The sequence below is a fragment of the Vanacampus margaritifer genome, chromosome 2 (assembly GCF_051991255.1).
Source record: "Vanacampus margaritifer isolate UIUO_Vmar chromosome 2, RoL_Vmar_1.0, whole genome shotgun sequence".
In the NCBI taxonomy this organism is placed as follows: Eukaryota; Metazoa; Chordata; class Actinopteri; order Syngnathiformes; family Syngnathidae; genus Vanacampus; species Vanacampus margaritifer.
In genome coordinates this window covers 28,823,393-28,837,923 of record NC_135433.1, presented here as the reverse complement: position 1 = coordinate 28,837,923, position 14,531 = coordinate 28,823,393, and the positions used below count along the sequence as shown (strand labels likewise).

Here is a 14,531-nt window from a genome sequence, read left to right as displayed (position 1 = left end):
TGATGCAGCCAGAGTGGTCAGACCCAATTTGTATTTGATAGCTGAACTGTTTACAGGCAGCGAAATCATTGACAATGTATTTGTGAATCGGCTGGGAATTAGCAGCCTCGTGCGAGGTACTTGTTCAAACAAACTAATATTGTGGCATTTCTCTTCTCTTTCCCCTGCATTTTGTGTTCTTTCACTTTCCTTCCCATTCTCTTTTCCTGGACTGCATGGATTAATGTGGCGTTACTTTTCCCATTCTGTCCGCTGTCACTAACTGGCTTGACAATCGTTTCATATGTCCATTCCTCCACTTCCTTTTTGCCTACCTTAATTACTTTATATTGCCTTCTTGGACTTTGATGTGTTGCTTTGTGGTGCTGGTTGACCAGTTCATGCTAGATGTGGCTAGAACAGTGTGCCCTAACCTGTATGTGGTGGCTGAACTCTTCACTGGCAGTGAGGAACTGGATAACATCTTCGTTACAGATCTAGGGATTACATCACTGATACGAGGTACAGTATTGTATGTGTTTTTAAAAATACGCATTTAATGTCTTTATTCACAGATTGTATATGAAGTATTTAGCTATGACATAAGTCCAATGATTCTGCACTATTAGATCCGCAATGAATTTGAACTCATTCACTGCCATTATTGGCTATCAATGTCCAAAATTAATTTGAACTATTTCTATTAGTTAAATTTTTTCACTTTTGTGAGTATGAAAAACCTGAAAAAAATGATTGTACATTTCGAACAGATATAAAATTTTTGATAAATCGTGAGTTAACTAGTGAAGTCATGCGAAAAAATTTTAATCGCCTGACGCCCCTAATTTTAATAATCTTTTCTTTTTTCCAAAAAGAGTAATTTTAATTTATTTATTTTTTCTTTTTTTTATAATCTTTTCTTCAAATTTTTTTTTTAAGAAAAGATTATTAAAAAATAGGGGTGTCAGGCAATTAATTTTTTAAAATCATAATTAATCGCATGACTTCACTAGTTAACTCACGATTAATCACACATTTTATATCTGTTCTTAATGTACAATAAAAAAAAATCTTGGTTTTCATACTCTTGTTAAAAAAAGAGGGAAAAAAATTTAAACCAATAGAAATAGTTCAAATGAATTTTTGACGTCTATAGCCGTCAATGGCAGTGAATGAGTTAATTAAACAATCAAATATGTCAATTAAATCTATACTACTTTCAATTTAATTTAGGTCGGAAGCTTATCCGAAAGGACTTTGAGTTGACCAGGTCACGGTTCCCGTTCCAGTCCCACTGCAAACATAAATAATAATGGCAACTGTTCATGTGGCTGCTGATAGAAGTAACAAGATAAATGCGGACGTTTATAGCCCATTTTCAGCCAAATGCTCTGATACAGTAGACAGTACTTCACCATGCAGATGAAACGTGACCCTGAAGAAGTAACTTAAGACTTTTTGAAGGCAAAAAAATATATACTAATCAATGCCATATTTTGACAGGCATGGTTGTCATTGGATAACAATGATCACATTCAGAGCTGACCAAACTACAGTATACGACATTGCTAATCTTACAGATGTAATCATTTGCTACAACTCTTTTGCATATATCATCTTAACCACAATAACCTAATCAACTACAAAATCCTAATATTTTTTCATCATCACTCTGAAATGGATTGGAAACGTGACATAGCTGGCTTTGTAATCAAATAATTACCACTCATTTAAGAAGCCAGCCATCCATCCACTTCCTCTATCGTTAGACCTCACTTGGGTTGCAGGTGAAATGGAACGTTTCCCAACTGACTTGGAGCGAGGTACAGCCTAGATTGGCCGATAGCCAACTGCATGGCACATATAGACAAGCAATCATTTACACTCACATCACACTTATGGGCAAATTTCTTCATCAATTAACATAACTTTAATGCATGTTTTTGGAATATGAAAGGATGCCCAGAGAACATGGAAACCCCCCCATAAAATGTGCACAAATGTACATAGAACTAGGTACTACCAAATGTAACCATCTATCCATTTTGTAATATTGTGAGTTAAAGTTGTCTAACATCCAGTGAAAAGAGAAACTACTTAGGAAGAAAGGGGAAGTAAATAAAGAAGTTATTTGCAAGCTACACTATGTGACACTATGGGAAGTCTGTCATCAATGTTTGTCAAGCAACACCAATTACCGGAGATTTCTTTACTACAGTTTGGGACCTCAAAAACTATTACCACCATACCAGTGTTGTATTAACATTGCATTCAATTTTCCATTAACATACTAACTTTAATAACAGATTGACTGCTGTGTTGTATGAAACTACAATATCTGGGGGGGGGGGCAACTTTTGAGCACAACGAGCAACGCAACGGAGCACAACTGAAATCGAAAATTGCAAACAAGTTAGTTGCCGCACACACCTGACCACCAAATTACCGCAATGCAAAACTGCGACCCATGTTTTTGTTTCGAGGGGCTACATATGATCATTTTATTGAACCACAACGACATGCTGTGATTGTCAAAGAAGAAGCAGATTGATAGCGATAGTGAAATAATAACAAATAAAGGACATTTCATTTTTTAGTCGCAGGTACATAGGAAATTATAGTTAAGTATTATTGTAAAAGACACTGAATAGTGAGTTATATCATGTGATTCGGGAGGTCATTTTTGATTGAAATTGCAGCAAAACTAGTCGCCAGCCAAACATAAAAACGAGTTGCACAAACGTTTTACTCCCATTCTGTCGCGTTGTTCGGTGTGCAGCGGCCATAAGCAAGCCATTTTGTGATGTCATTAAAGCCACAAGATTTCCCTTCTCTCACCTTTTAGAGGCCCTGTCAGCTGGCGACAGCCATGAAGAGGGCAGATTGGTCTATCGTTATGGCGGTGAACCAGTTGGAGCGTTTGTTCAGCCAAGTCTCCGCCCACTGATGCCCTGCATTGCCCATGCCATGTTTCTTGATGTAACCCATGACAACGAATGTCCTATACAGGTGTTTTATCAAGAGCATATAATTACAGAACGTCTATCATTTTAATGAAATTATATTTGCTAGTATTTAAATACCGGTCATGTTTGATGTAATTTGTGTCTATTGTGCAGCTGCGTTCAGCACTCGACTCACTTCCGAGTTCGGCAATGGTCTCGATGGCCTGCTGTGCTACTGGCTCTACCCGAGGATATGATGAATTAGTACCACATCAGGTTATGCATGCATACACACACATGATTCAAGTACATGTCATAATCTGTCTAATGCCACTAAAATGGACGTGATGGTCAACCAGTTTAATCTACTTGTAAAAAAAAAAAAATCCAGTGTAAATTTTAAACAGATCGACAGACAGTTCCTTAGATTTCATGCTTGTTTTTTGTGCTGCAATGTGAGACATTATATTTCCAAATCATTTCCAAAGTTGCCAACAGTTGGTTGGTATATCCTGAGTAAAGAAACCACAAATGTGAATCGATAAGGAGTTAACATTGTGGCCTGTAGTTGGTATTATTTTGAAAGACGAGTAGCAGACACTTAACAGGAGAACTCAAATCAATATAAAAGTGCTTAGGCAGATTGAGAGTCATTTCAGGGAATTGTGTCAGATTATAACATCTTTTTATACCTCACTTGAAATATATTCAATGGTATGGACTTTATTAACTCATTCACTGCATTTGACAGCTATAGACTTAAAAAAAAAAACATTTTAACTATTTTTATTAGTTTAACATTTTTTCTTCCATTTTTGTTAACAAGAGTATGGAAACCTAGAAAAAAAATTTGTACATTTAGAACAGATATGCAATTTTGGATTAATCGTGAGTTAACTAGTGAAGTCATGTGATTAATTACGACTGCACATTTTAATCGCCTGATGCCCCTAATTTTTAATAATCTTTTCTTTTAAACAAAAAAAAACATTAAAAAAAAATGATAATCCTTTTTTTTTTTGTTATTTTACGGAAAAGATTATCAAAAAATTTGGGGTTCCAGGCAATCGCCAATTTTTAATCGTAATTAATCGCATGACTTCACTAGTTAACTCCCGATTAATCACACATTTTATATCTGTTCTAATACAATAAAAAAAAAAACTAGGTTTTCATAATTTTGTTAACAAAAGTGGGAAAAAATGTTAAACTAATCGAAATAGTTCAAATGAATTTTTGACGTCTATAGTACAATGTGAAAAAAATACAACACCAAAACAGAATTATAAATAAATAATTGTGAGCAATAACAATATCTATGACTATGAAGAATGCAACCGGCATTATTATAGCTTTTCGCCATCACCCTGCAATTTTTCACTTGTCGCACTATAATCTAATATAATACTGCTGCACTTTGCATTTCAAATTATTGTTTTGTTTATGTGTGTAGATTTCTGTTGTTAAAGAGGAGCGTTTCTACCCGAGGTGGAACCCTTCTGCCTCCCTGACCAGCGCCAGCGAGGTTGGACCACCGACTGGCATCATTGCTGGGAAACTGGCACTCAATAAGTTGCATCAAGAACTGGCTGCTCAGGGCTTCATACAGGTATCCTTTTTTTCTTTTAGTAAAGAGTATTTATTTGTAACCTTTGCCCATTTAAAGGCAAGGAACGTCAGGCGATCTGTTTGGTGTTTTGCATCGTTGTCCTAAATGTAGTTGCCTGTTCTGATCTGTTTCCTCGACAGGTCTATGTCGACCAGGTTGATGAAGATATTGTTGCCATTACGCGCCACTGTCCCAGCACCCATCAGTCAGTGGTGGCAGTGTGCAGGACAGCTTTCAAGGACTCCAAAACACACCAGTATAGAACGGATGTGCCACCAATGTTCATACCTGGTAGGAGAATCACACGCAGCTCAAATAGTTGCAGTGCAGGATTTGATGCTCTCATACACTTGTCTTCTGTTTTATATATTAAAAAGCCCTTTCTTGACACTAATATTATGTCTTTCCTTTTATTACATTTCTCAGTATTTGCACAATTTCAAGGGGAACTGTGATTTCCTGCTGGACAATGCAGTTTACATAGAAATTGCATGTCAAAGCTGATAATACTAATGTTGAGCGGGAATACCAAAAAATGTGTTAAAATTAGGGGTGTTCGAAAAAATCAATTCGGCAATATATCGCGATATTACAGCACGCAATTCTCGAATCGATTCAATATGCGGCCAAATTGATTTTTATGGAAATATTCAACAAAACGTCTTACTTAGGGTTAGGATTCACACATTAAGCATGGAAGAATGTTATATTAATGGAATATTAAACCTTAATATTTTTTTGCTGTTCAAACATGAAACAGACTGCAACCTGTTTGTTAAATGCAGTGGCTCAGTTATAAGCCTAAATTTTCAGATAAATAAATACATGTCCATACAAATGTTACAGTGTACATGTACAAGTTTACTGATTTGCATTTTCTAAATTTGAGTAAAAAAAAAAATCGCAATAATCAATTTATAGATTCGTATCGGGATTAATCGGTATCGAATCGTGACCTATGAATCATGATACGAATCGAATCGCCAGGTACTAGGCAATTTACACCCCTAGTTAAAATGGAGTTTGAGCATCTTTAATGATACAAAGTTAATGGAAAAAGTGTGGCTAAAATGTGAATATTATTTTAAGAAGCTTATAGACTATTGTAGTGTGTTTTAGCATTTGATTGGGGATCGAGAATCAAGGCAATAATAGTTGTTATTTGACTCATTAGTTATTTTGCATGTTTTTTTGTTTGTTTATTTTTTTGTCATGTTATTGTTGTCACGCATTAATTCTCTTATACAACTTTTCTCTGCAGGGAAAATTGAGGAGGTGGTGTTGGAGGCAAGGACAGTGGAAAGACATGCTGGCAGTTTCAAAAAGGATGACAACTACATTAATGGCATGCCTGAATACACCGTAGAGATAAAAGAACATATTACAGTCAGTAAAATACACATTTTCTTCAGCATTATTGTGTGCATGCCAGAGTTCTCTTTATTGAAGTGGAAAATGATTTGCTTCATTTATTTTAGATAGCAATAGTAATTAATTGTGCATGTTGATGCCAGTTATCACAACGGTTTATGCTTTAATATACATTTATATACATTTCCAGTTAGAGGAGAGCTCAGTGGTGAAACAAGCTGGAGTGACATCTAAAGGTCCATCCGAGTTTGTTCAGGAAATCAGCTTTAAGAAACTGACACCGGGAAGTGTCATTGCCTTCAGGTACGACAGCACACGCCTACACAAAACTGCATCCTGACCGTAAACATTTCAGCCCACGTTGAACGTTATTTACTTACAGTACATAGCTCATACAGTTATGTTTAATATACAGGTTATTAGGGGTGGGAATCTTTGAATGTCTCACGATTCGATTCCGATTTTTGGGTGTGCGATTCGATTCAGAATCGATTTTCGGTTAAGAACGATTTTTTTATTTATTTATTTTTTAATTCAAAATGATTTGATTGACAATGATTTTTGCTTCAATTTCTAGCGTAATGATCTACTCCAGTCTGACTCGCTTAATGCTAATCAGTGCTCTACTCGCGGCACTCTTATCACTCAAAGGAACGGCTCCACGCTGCAAAAAAAAAAAAAAAACTTTTGTTGGAATAACTAGATCGTGACTTTTTCCTTCTACTCTCTAATGTAGCTACAACTTAACAGTGTATCAGACCGCGTGAAGCCATACTGCCCTTGGCCAAATTGGGTACAACATGAACAGCGCTCCCAATAAAGGCACACACAAACAAAGGGAAGATAGTATAAAATAATTTAAATAAAATTGATTTTGGGACATTTAAAATCGATTCTGAATCGTACTAAATGAGATTTGCGATTCTTATAAGAATCGATTTTTTGGCACACCCCGACAGGTAATCCTCTGTTTTTCAGAGAGGTTTTAATCTCTATTCATGTTTTTAAACACTGATATTATTTTGAAAACAATTGTTAGTATATCACAAGATGCTAAACCTTTTCTCTTTTTTGTAGGGTTAGCTTGGACCCCAAAGCGCAGAGGTTGGTTGGGGCACTCCGGTATTTTCTGTCCCAATTTAGCCTAAAATACAGAAAAGGCAGTATAGCGGATGAAAACCCATCGGAGGCTCTGAAGATGCCTTTGGCACAGTGAGTAATCATCAACATGTACAGTTTTGAGTGTCCAGAAAGGCACAATGTAAATGTATTATTATTACGTTTCTTCTTCTTATTGTTGTTGTTATTGTTATTATTTTTATTATTATTGTTAATTGTCCCTGTTTTGTTGATTGTTCATCGGTTTTAATTATATCAGCACAACAAAGACAATAGTTGGCAAAAGATACTGCCTAATAATAAGCAGCCATTTGCAAATGACCGTATTCAGTTACAGTGATTTTAAAAACCACACACGCTTTGAATAGTTAATTTGAGTGGTTTTGTCTTTTAGAGCAATACTATGTTGTCCAGTATTTATCATCTTGAGTGAAATTCTCACCTAGGTTGATGTCAAAACTAACGCTAGCAGACATGAATGTCTTGCTATTTCGCTGCGATTCAGAAGAGCAAGAGGATGGCGGAGGCTGTTACAATATTCCTGAATGGGGAACGTTCAAATATGCAGGCCTCCAAGGTAAGTGATTTTGGAGTACCGGGAATTTTCCTGATCCACGGCAAGGCTTGGTCCTCATCCCGTGATTATTGATCTGTGAGTAAAGGTTTATAATTGCCATTGTAATCGTAACACTGGAGTCCTGGATATATTGGATTGGTAACATCACGTTTTAACAGGAAACTGACTGTTCTTCAATTGGGCCCAATTAAATGTTTGTTTGCTTTCATAGTTGACCCCGGTACACACATAGATTTTTCGAATCTTAAAAGATTGTTTAACTGTTGCAAACGTTTTGCGTGCTCTGATAATCTCAATAGAGAACATCACACACATCTACCACCAAAGTCAAAAGGCAGAAATTTCACGTGATCACATGTGATGTACCAAAAACGAAGTATAACTTTCGCTACTGGATATGTTGCGCCAATATTTTCCAAATCTGGAGTGTTGTAGCATGACAATGGCAAAAAAACAACCTTCCCTTGGAAAACACTTCTTGCCATCTTGGAACCTACTTTTATACAAAAAACAAAGTCGGTGGGACATTATTTTTATTTTATTTACGGCCACTTTTTTTTCCCCTTATGTCACAATTCATAGAGACATGATTTCGAAAGGCGCCGATGTTCCCCACACACAAAGACATTTGGTCAGAAATATTGAACACGTTTGAATAAATGAAAAATGTATTCGGTTCATTGGCAAATTAAAAATTCAACATAGTCAAAAAACAAATTCCATACATAAATATATAACCGAAAGGGTGTAGACAGAAGCAAAAGCTTTTCATTTCTGTGCCTACCCCTCTAGCAGTACAAAATAGAAGAAATAATGAATAATTCAATAATTGTACATTTTATAAAGCACCAAATCAAGACCAGGCGCTCCACGGCAGGGTCTATCCTTGCACGTACCCATTTAACATTTAAGATAGTCGGCCCTAACCCGTTTTGGACCCTGTTATCCGGACATCATCACTCTTAACACTCCTCAGACCACGGGATAATCTTATAGCATAATCTTCTAAAACGCAAATCTGCTGTTCATCATCCTTAGTCGGAAATGGGCAAAATGGGGACAAAATCATCCCGTTTATCTTTGTGTGTACAGACAGCCCTTGTGTAATGACAATCTTTGGAACAAACCAACTAATTGTCTAGTCTGTAGTTTTACAGTGTAATTTATGTGTATGCTAGTGAACACCAAAGTAATATTATTTCAGTGTGGGGCGGAGAATGTAAATGGAATGAGTCTTTATTTGCAATCTGGTACGGTTAGATCAACCAGTACCTGACTCTGAATATTGCGGTTCTGCCTTTGCAGGTCTGATGTCAGTTTTTGCTGATATTCGTGCCAACAATGACCTGGGCCATCCTGTGTGTTCTAACCTCAGACAAGGTGACTGGCTAATGGAATATATCTCCAATCGACTCATACATAGAGAAGGACCTCTGGCACAGGTAAAACTTAAAAGTGTAGGAAAAAAACCTCTTTGTATATGATCATACGCAACTACGGGGGGAAAAAAAGACTTGCTCACACTGAAATCTCGGTAAAGTGTGACTTGCATAATTGAAACACTTACAGTACATGTAATCGTTTAATGTGTGCAGGTCGGACAATGGCTGGAAGCCATGTTTGCTTATCTGAAGCACATCCCACGCTATTTGATTCCCTCTTACTTTGACGCTATCATCGTATCAACTTTCACCACAGCTCTGGATGCAATTTACAAACTCATGTCAAGGTAGTTGTTTCCTAATTATGCAACTTTGAGCACAGTCCTTTCACATGGAATTGAATCAAATCACAATACAACCTGAAGGCTGACTCCATGTTCTGCCTTTTATCCAGTTTTGTCCAGAGTGGCTCAAGCTTTGTGCGACACTTGGCGTTGGGATCACTTCAGATGTGTGGCGTCGGACGCTTCCCTGCCCTTCCTCCGCTTTCAATGAAAATTGACAACGTTCCGTATTGCATCAGCCCAATAACTGGACAGAAGGAGCAGCGCTGTGTGACAGTGGCCGCAGGTCACCGAACATCTAAAGTGTTTTGATGGCTTTAGAAAAAATTATGTATGATTTTATGGCTACTCGCGATTTGTACTCATTGAAATGTATTCTATCAGGTCTTCCTCATTTCTCTACTGGAATTTTCCGTTGCTGGGGCCGAGACACTTTTATTGCTCTGCGGGGACTGATGCTGCTCACTGGGAGACACATCGAAGCCCGGTAGGCATCTGCGTCTGTGTGATTCTTATATGCCATTGTCAGGGTTGGGAGGGTTACTTTTAAAATGTAATCCATTACAGTTACAAATTACCTGCTAAAAAATGTAGCTAGTAACGTAATCCAAGTACCATAATATGAAAATAATGTAACTGGATTACTTTTGGATTACTCCAATATTGAGTATGCCCATAAAGACGAAATAAAAATAAATATCACCACAATATATATTCTATACAATGTGCCCCTGTTATTTGCGGGTGATAGGGACCCGGGCAGCCTACAAATAGCAAAAATCCTTGTGTAATAAAAAAGTATGTAGGCTATTGATTGATTGATTGATTGATGGAATGATTTATTGAAGGCCATATGCTGTTTTCAAACTGTCAACTGAAAGCAACCACGCCTCATAGATAGATAGATAGATAGATAGATAGATATAGATACAATGAAGATGGTGATGCGTGACATCAATTGCGAAATTAATTTTTATCCCAGCCACAAGTTGAGCTGTGTATATGTTGCGCATGATGTTTAAATAATGAATTGGTGGGAGGAAGATTTGTTTGGAAGGTGTAACTCACATTACGGTTGTAGGCTAGCGGGCTAGCTAGCAAGAAGCTACAGCGCGTAGCATGCCGCTGGACTTTTAGCTCAAACTTTCGCTCCGAGTAAATTACAGTGAATACCGGTCGCCATTTCCTGAAATTGTAATCCCTCGAAGTAATCCCCATTTTTAATAAATGTACCTGTAATCTAATTACATGTCTTTTCCTGTAACTGTATTTTTTTTGCAATCTGATTACGTATCGGCGGTACATGTATTCCGCTACTCCCCAAGCCTGGCCATTGTACGACTTCCTGCTTCCTGGGAACAGTAATTGAACAATAAATGAGGCCTTCTGCTGTGTCCTCAGAAACATCATCTTGGCCTTCGCAGGGACATTACGTCATGGTTTGATCCCAAACCTGCTTGGAGAGGGCCGCTGTGCTAGATACAATTGCCGTGATGCCGTGTGGTGGTGGCTGCAGTGCCTCCAGGTAGGAGGAAAACAGAAAGAACATATGAAGCCATACTGCTTATGGGTTTAAAGGATTTAAATGCAATAATAGAATTCCACTTTTCATTTAGACAGTCAAAAGATCTTAAACAAGTCTTTATTGTATGCAGCTTTATTGAGACTGCGGTCAACAGAGTGTCATGGTTGAATGCTAAATGGGAGACGCCTTCATAAAATGGTTTGTCACTATTGTCAACTATCACATTGTTTATCTTTTTTTCCCCTACTTTTCAGGATTATGTCCTTCATGTTCCCCAAGGGCATTGCATCCTTCAGTCTCCTGTCACACGCATGTACCCAACTGATGATAGTGAGCCCAGCGTACCAGGAGAAGTGGTTTGTACCTTCATGTGTCGATTGACACCTCCCAAAATTACTGTAATTCAAAAATACTAATCCTACTAATCCAAAAAAATATATATATCATGTTGAATTTTGTATTGAGATATACAGTGTTTATGAACAGGAGCAGCCACTATATGATGTGATCCAAGAGGTTCTGCAGCGCCACCTCGAGGGAATTGCCTTCAGAGAGCGAAATGCTGGATCCAAGATAGATATGAACATGAGAGACGAAGGTGTGTTTGTTTGTTTGAAGAGTGTTACCCTACACTTAAGAGTTTTGGCAACATTTTCAAAATCTCTGCTGCGTCTGCGGCACAGAAAGCAGGAGCATATACGAAAAAGAGAGAAAGAGTGAGAGTAAAAAAACAAGTGAATGATGAAAACAAATCATGACTATAGTATGTAGAGTGTGCAAAGGGATAAAGTGCCAGCCAAGGCTTTGCAAACACATTATTGCTGTGTCTTACATTGACTTATGTAAGAAGAGTCAATTGTTTAAAAAGTCAATGTCATGGGCAATTTGAAAAACAACATTTTGGAAAGGTTATGACCATGTTGGGATGAGTCCTAAGAGTATTTTTCAAGCCTACCTCAAATTGAAAGGAAACAAAAATGTTTTCGTTAATGAAATGAAATAAAAACAAAAATGCTTTTAAAAAACAAAAATCTCAAACTACTGTACATTTCAAAATGTCCTTTATTTTCGTCTGTCAAACAAACAAACATCAGGGTTCATTTTCATTATTTCATTTTTGATGTACGTTCGCACCGAAAAAGGAAGATCATACTTTCAGTGTTTCAAAATTGTTGTTTATCACACAATACTCGTGACCTTTTTTTTTTCTTATCTTACAATCGAGAAATATTTCAAGTACTTAAGGAAAAAAAATCTAACTAATAAACACTAGTCTAAAACAAAGCATTTTAGAAAAAATCTAAACTAACAAAACTAACTGTATTTCAAAAACAGAAGTCAAAACGAAATAAAACTGTTAGAAAAATCCCAAACTAGTATAACTGGCCACAACTTCGATAGCAATCCTAGTTAAAGTTGAAATCAAGTTAAAAATAAAAAAAAACTCTTCACAATAATATGTTCTTTGCAACCCCACTAGTTTAAACACGGTATTATTATTTCAATGGTGGAATATGAGTTAAGCAGCAAAATCTACCCACTTTTATCAATCTCAGGGGGCGGCCATTTTGCCACTTGCTGTCGACTGAAAATGAAATCACACGGTGCCTAAGGGCTCACATAACCACCAATCATGGCTCACCTGCTCTCTGGTTGATTTCGCCGACAGCTGACTTCAACTTGATGATTTCGGCTACTTATCAGCTAGCGTTAGCAGTGTATTTTTGGATGGATGTTAAATAGCACTTGTGCTTTTCTTGTATTTGAGGATAGACTTTCTTATTTTCTAAGTGACAACCACCTGTTGATTTCTGTGATTTCTCATAATACCAAAACATGTGACATGGGATTACTCCACTTCAAACCGTAATTGTTATTGCAGAGAGATCAAGTAGAAGCGTTGACTATTTGACTAGTTGCTTCAGAACCTACAAATGGCGCGGCTTTGCCGGTGATAGTATTTTTTTCCCCCAAAAATTTGTAAATGCAGCATTGGGGGAAAATGTTGACAGTAGTCTGCCTGATGCTGAACAAGGCTTTCCCTGTGCATATGATAGTGCTGCCAAAAAATCAAGAAAATAAACAAAAAAGGTACTAAAGAGCACGGTACTGAGGCGACCATAAGCGGCACCATCTCAATGTGTTCCTCTTCCTTGTAGGGTTCAATGTGGTTATTAACGTGGATCCTGCAACGGGCTTTGTCCATGGAGGAAACCGTTTTAACTGTGGCACTTGGATGGATAAAATGGGAGAGAGTGAGAAAGCAAGAAACAAAGGCATGCCAGCGACTCCCAGGTAACATAGAGACTGATCACACATGAATTGGTGGATGAGTTAATGTTTGATATGTAATTCACAAAAAAAGAGGTCACAATTTTTTTTAAACAAATTACTTTTACCCTGGTGGGCTACTATTCACATTTGTTCTGTCAATTAAGGTTTAACAAATGACAGACAACAACCCAAAGGACAGAAGTAAGTCAATAATTGAACACCAAACATCCAAAGAATATTGATTGATTTGATCTTGGACTTTAGTTGTCCGTTTTGCTGTCACTTATAGAGATCCGGACGTTGACATCACGCGTCCCAAAATGTGCGTTAGCGAAGCCATTTTGGCAGCATAGAAAACAAAACACGTCTGCCACTTTTGTGTGAACGGCAAACACCACACTTTAACAATGATTGATAGCTATTGTGGACTAGCTGCCACAACAAGAACAGGCACACAAAAAAAAAGGATCGAGCATGCTCCAGGCTACCATAAGAGGAACCAATGCGTAGCCAATGTTGCACTTTGTACATCAGTTATGTATCTATAGCAAGTTGAGACACCGTCACTATGAAGAATTTTTTTTTTTAATTAACATTGCTAGAATAGCGCAAAAGAGACAACATTGATTGCATATTAAACTAAAGCATTTGAAGAAACACCTCAATTTCATTTCCCCAATTTTTAGAGTCAACTATTGCAAAACATGTCAATGAAAACCTGGAATTTGACATGATTACTAACGTGAATGAGATGGAATGTGGAATTGTCTATGCAGGGACGGAGCAGCTGTGGAGATAATTGGTCTAAGTAAGTCAACCATCCGCTGGATTGTGGAGCTACATGCCAAAGGACTGTTTCCTTATGATGGAGCAAAAGTACACAGAAATGGTAAATATAGTCTCAAGCACATTGCAAATGCACATTTAGATTTCTTGCCCGATTAGTTTGTTTTGATTTGATGCTGCTTATTGTGCTTTCACATAGTATTGATGGTTTCTATAATCAGGGTTAGGAGGGTTACTTTTAAAATGTATTCCGTTACAGTTAGAAGTTACCCGCTAAAAAAATGTAGTTAGTAATGTAATCCAAGTACCATAATATTAATGTAATGTAACTTGACTACTTTGGATTACTCCAATAGCGAGTATGCTCATGAAGACAAGATACAAATAAATATCACCACAATATATATGTTATACAATGTGCCCTTGCTATTTGCGGGGGTTATAGGGACCCGGCAGCCTACAAATAGCAAAAATCCTTGTGTAATTAAAAAGCATGTTGGCTATTGATTGATTGATTGATTGATTGATTGATTGATTGATGTCCATATGCTGCTTTCGAACTGTCACTGAAAGCATAGATAGATAGATAGATAGATATACAGATAGATACCAATGAGGAT

At 37.2% G+C, this 14,531-nt stretch overlaps 1 protein-coding gene across 2 annotated transcripts in view; it reads left to right on the top strand.

The window, feature by feature from the left end:
• LOC144043063 (glycogen debranching enzyme-like) overlaps positions 1 to 14,531 on the top strand; it is a 35,423-nt gene that overhangs the window by 16,014 nt on the left and 4,878 nt on the right. Inside the window, exons 13-30 of one of the 2 annotated variants that reach the window (XM_077556300.1) lie at positions 378 to 501; positions 2,825 to 2,988; positions 3,099 to 3,200; positions 4,378 to 4,533; positions 4,674 to 4,824; positions 5,795 to 5,919; positions 6,095 to 6,207; positions 6,982 to 7,116; positions 7,470 to 7,600; positions 8,906 to 9,042; positions 9,196 to 9,329; positions 9,437 to 9,612; positions 9,711 to 9,813; positions 10,728 to 10,851; positions 11,106 to 11,207; positions 11,338 to 11,449; positions 13,011 to 13,146; positions 13,902 to 14,014. In XM_077556300.1, the coding sequence (XP_077412426.1) occupies positions 378 to 501; positions 2,825 to 2,988; positions 3,099 to 3,200; positions 4,378 to 4,533; positions 4,674 to 4,824; positions 5,795 to 5,919; positions 6,095 to 6,207; positions 6,982 to 7,116; positions 7,470 to 7,600; positions 8,906 to 9,042; positions 9,196 to 9,329; positions 9,437 to 9,612; positions 9,711 to 9,813; positions 10,728 to 10,851; positions 11,106 to 11,207; positions 11,338 to 11,449; positions 13,011 to 13,146; positions 13,902 to 14,014 (2,338 nt within the window). Of the gene's footprint in view, positions 1 to 377; positions 502 to 2,824; positions 2,989 to 3,098; positions 3,201 to 4,377; positions 4,534 to 4,673; positions 4,825 to 5,794; positions 5,920 to 6,094; positions 6,208 to 6,981; positions 7,117 to 7,469; positions 7,601 to 8,905; positions 9,043 to 9,195; positions 9,330 to 9,436; positions 9,613 to 9,710; positions 9,814 to 10,727; positions 10,852 to 11,105; positions 11,250 to 11,337; positions 11,450 to 13,010; positions 13,147 to 13,901; positions 14,015 to 14,531 lie in introns of both variants that reach the window. The other variant, XM_077556299.1, reaches the window with a different exon arrangement.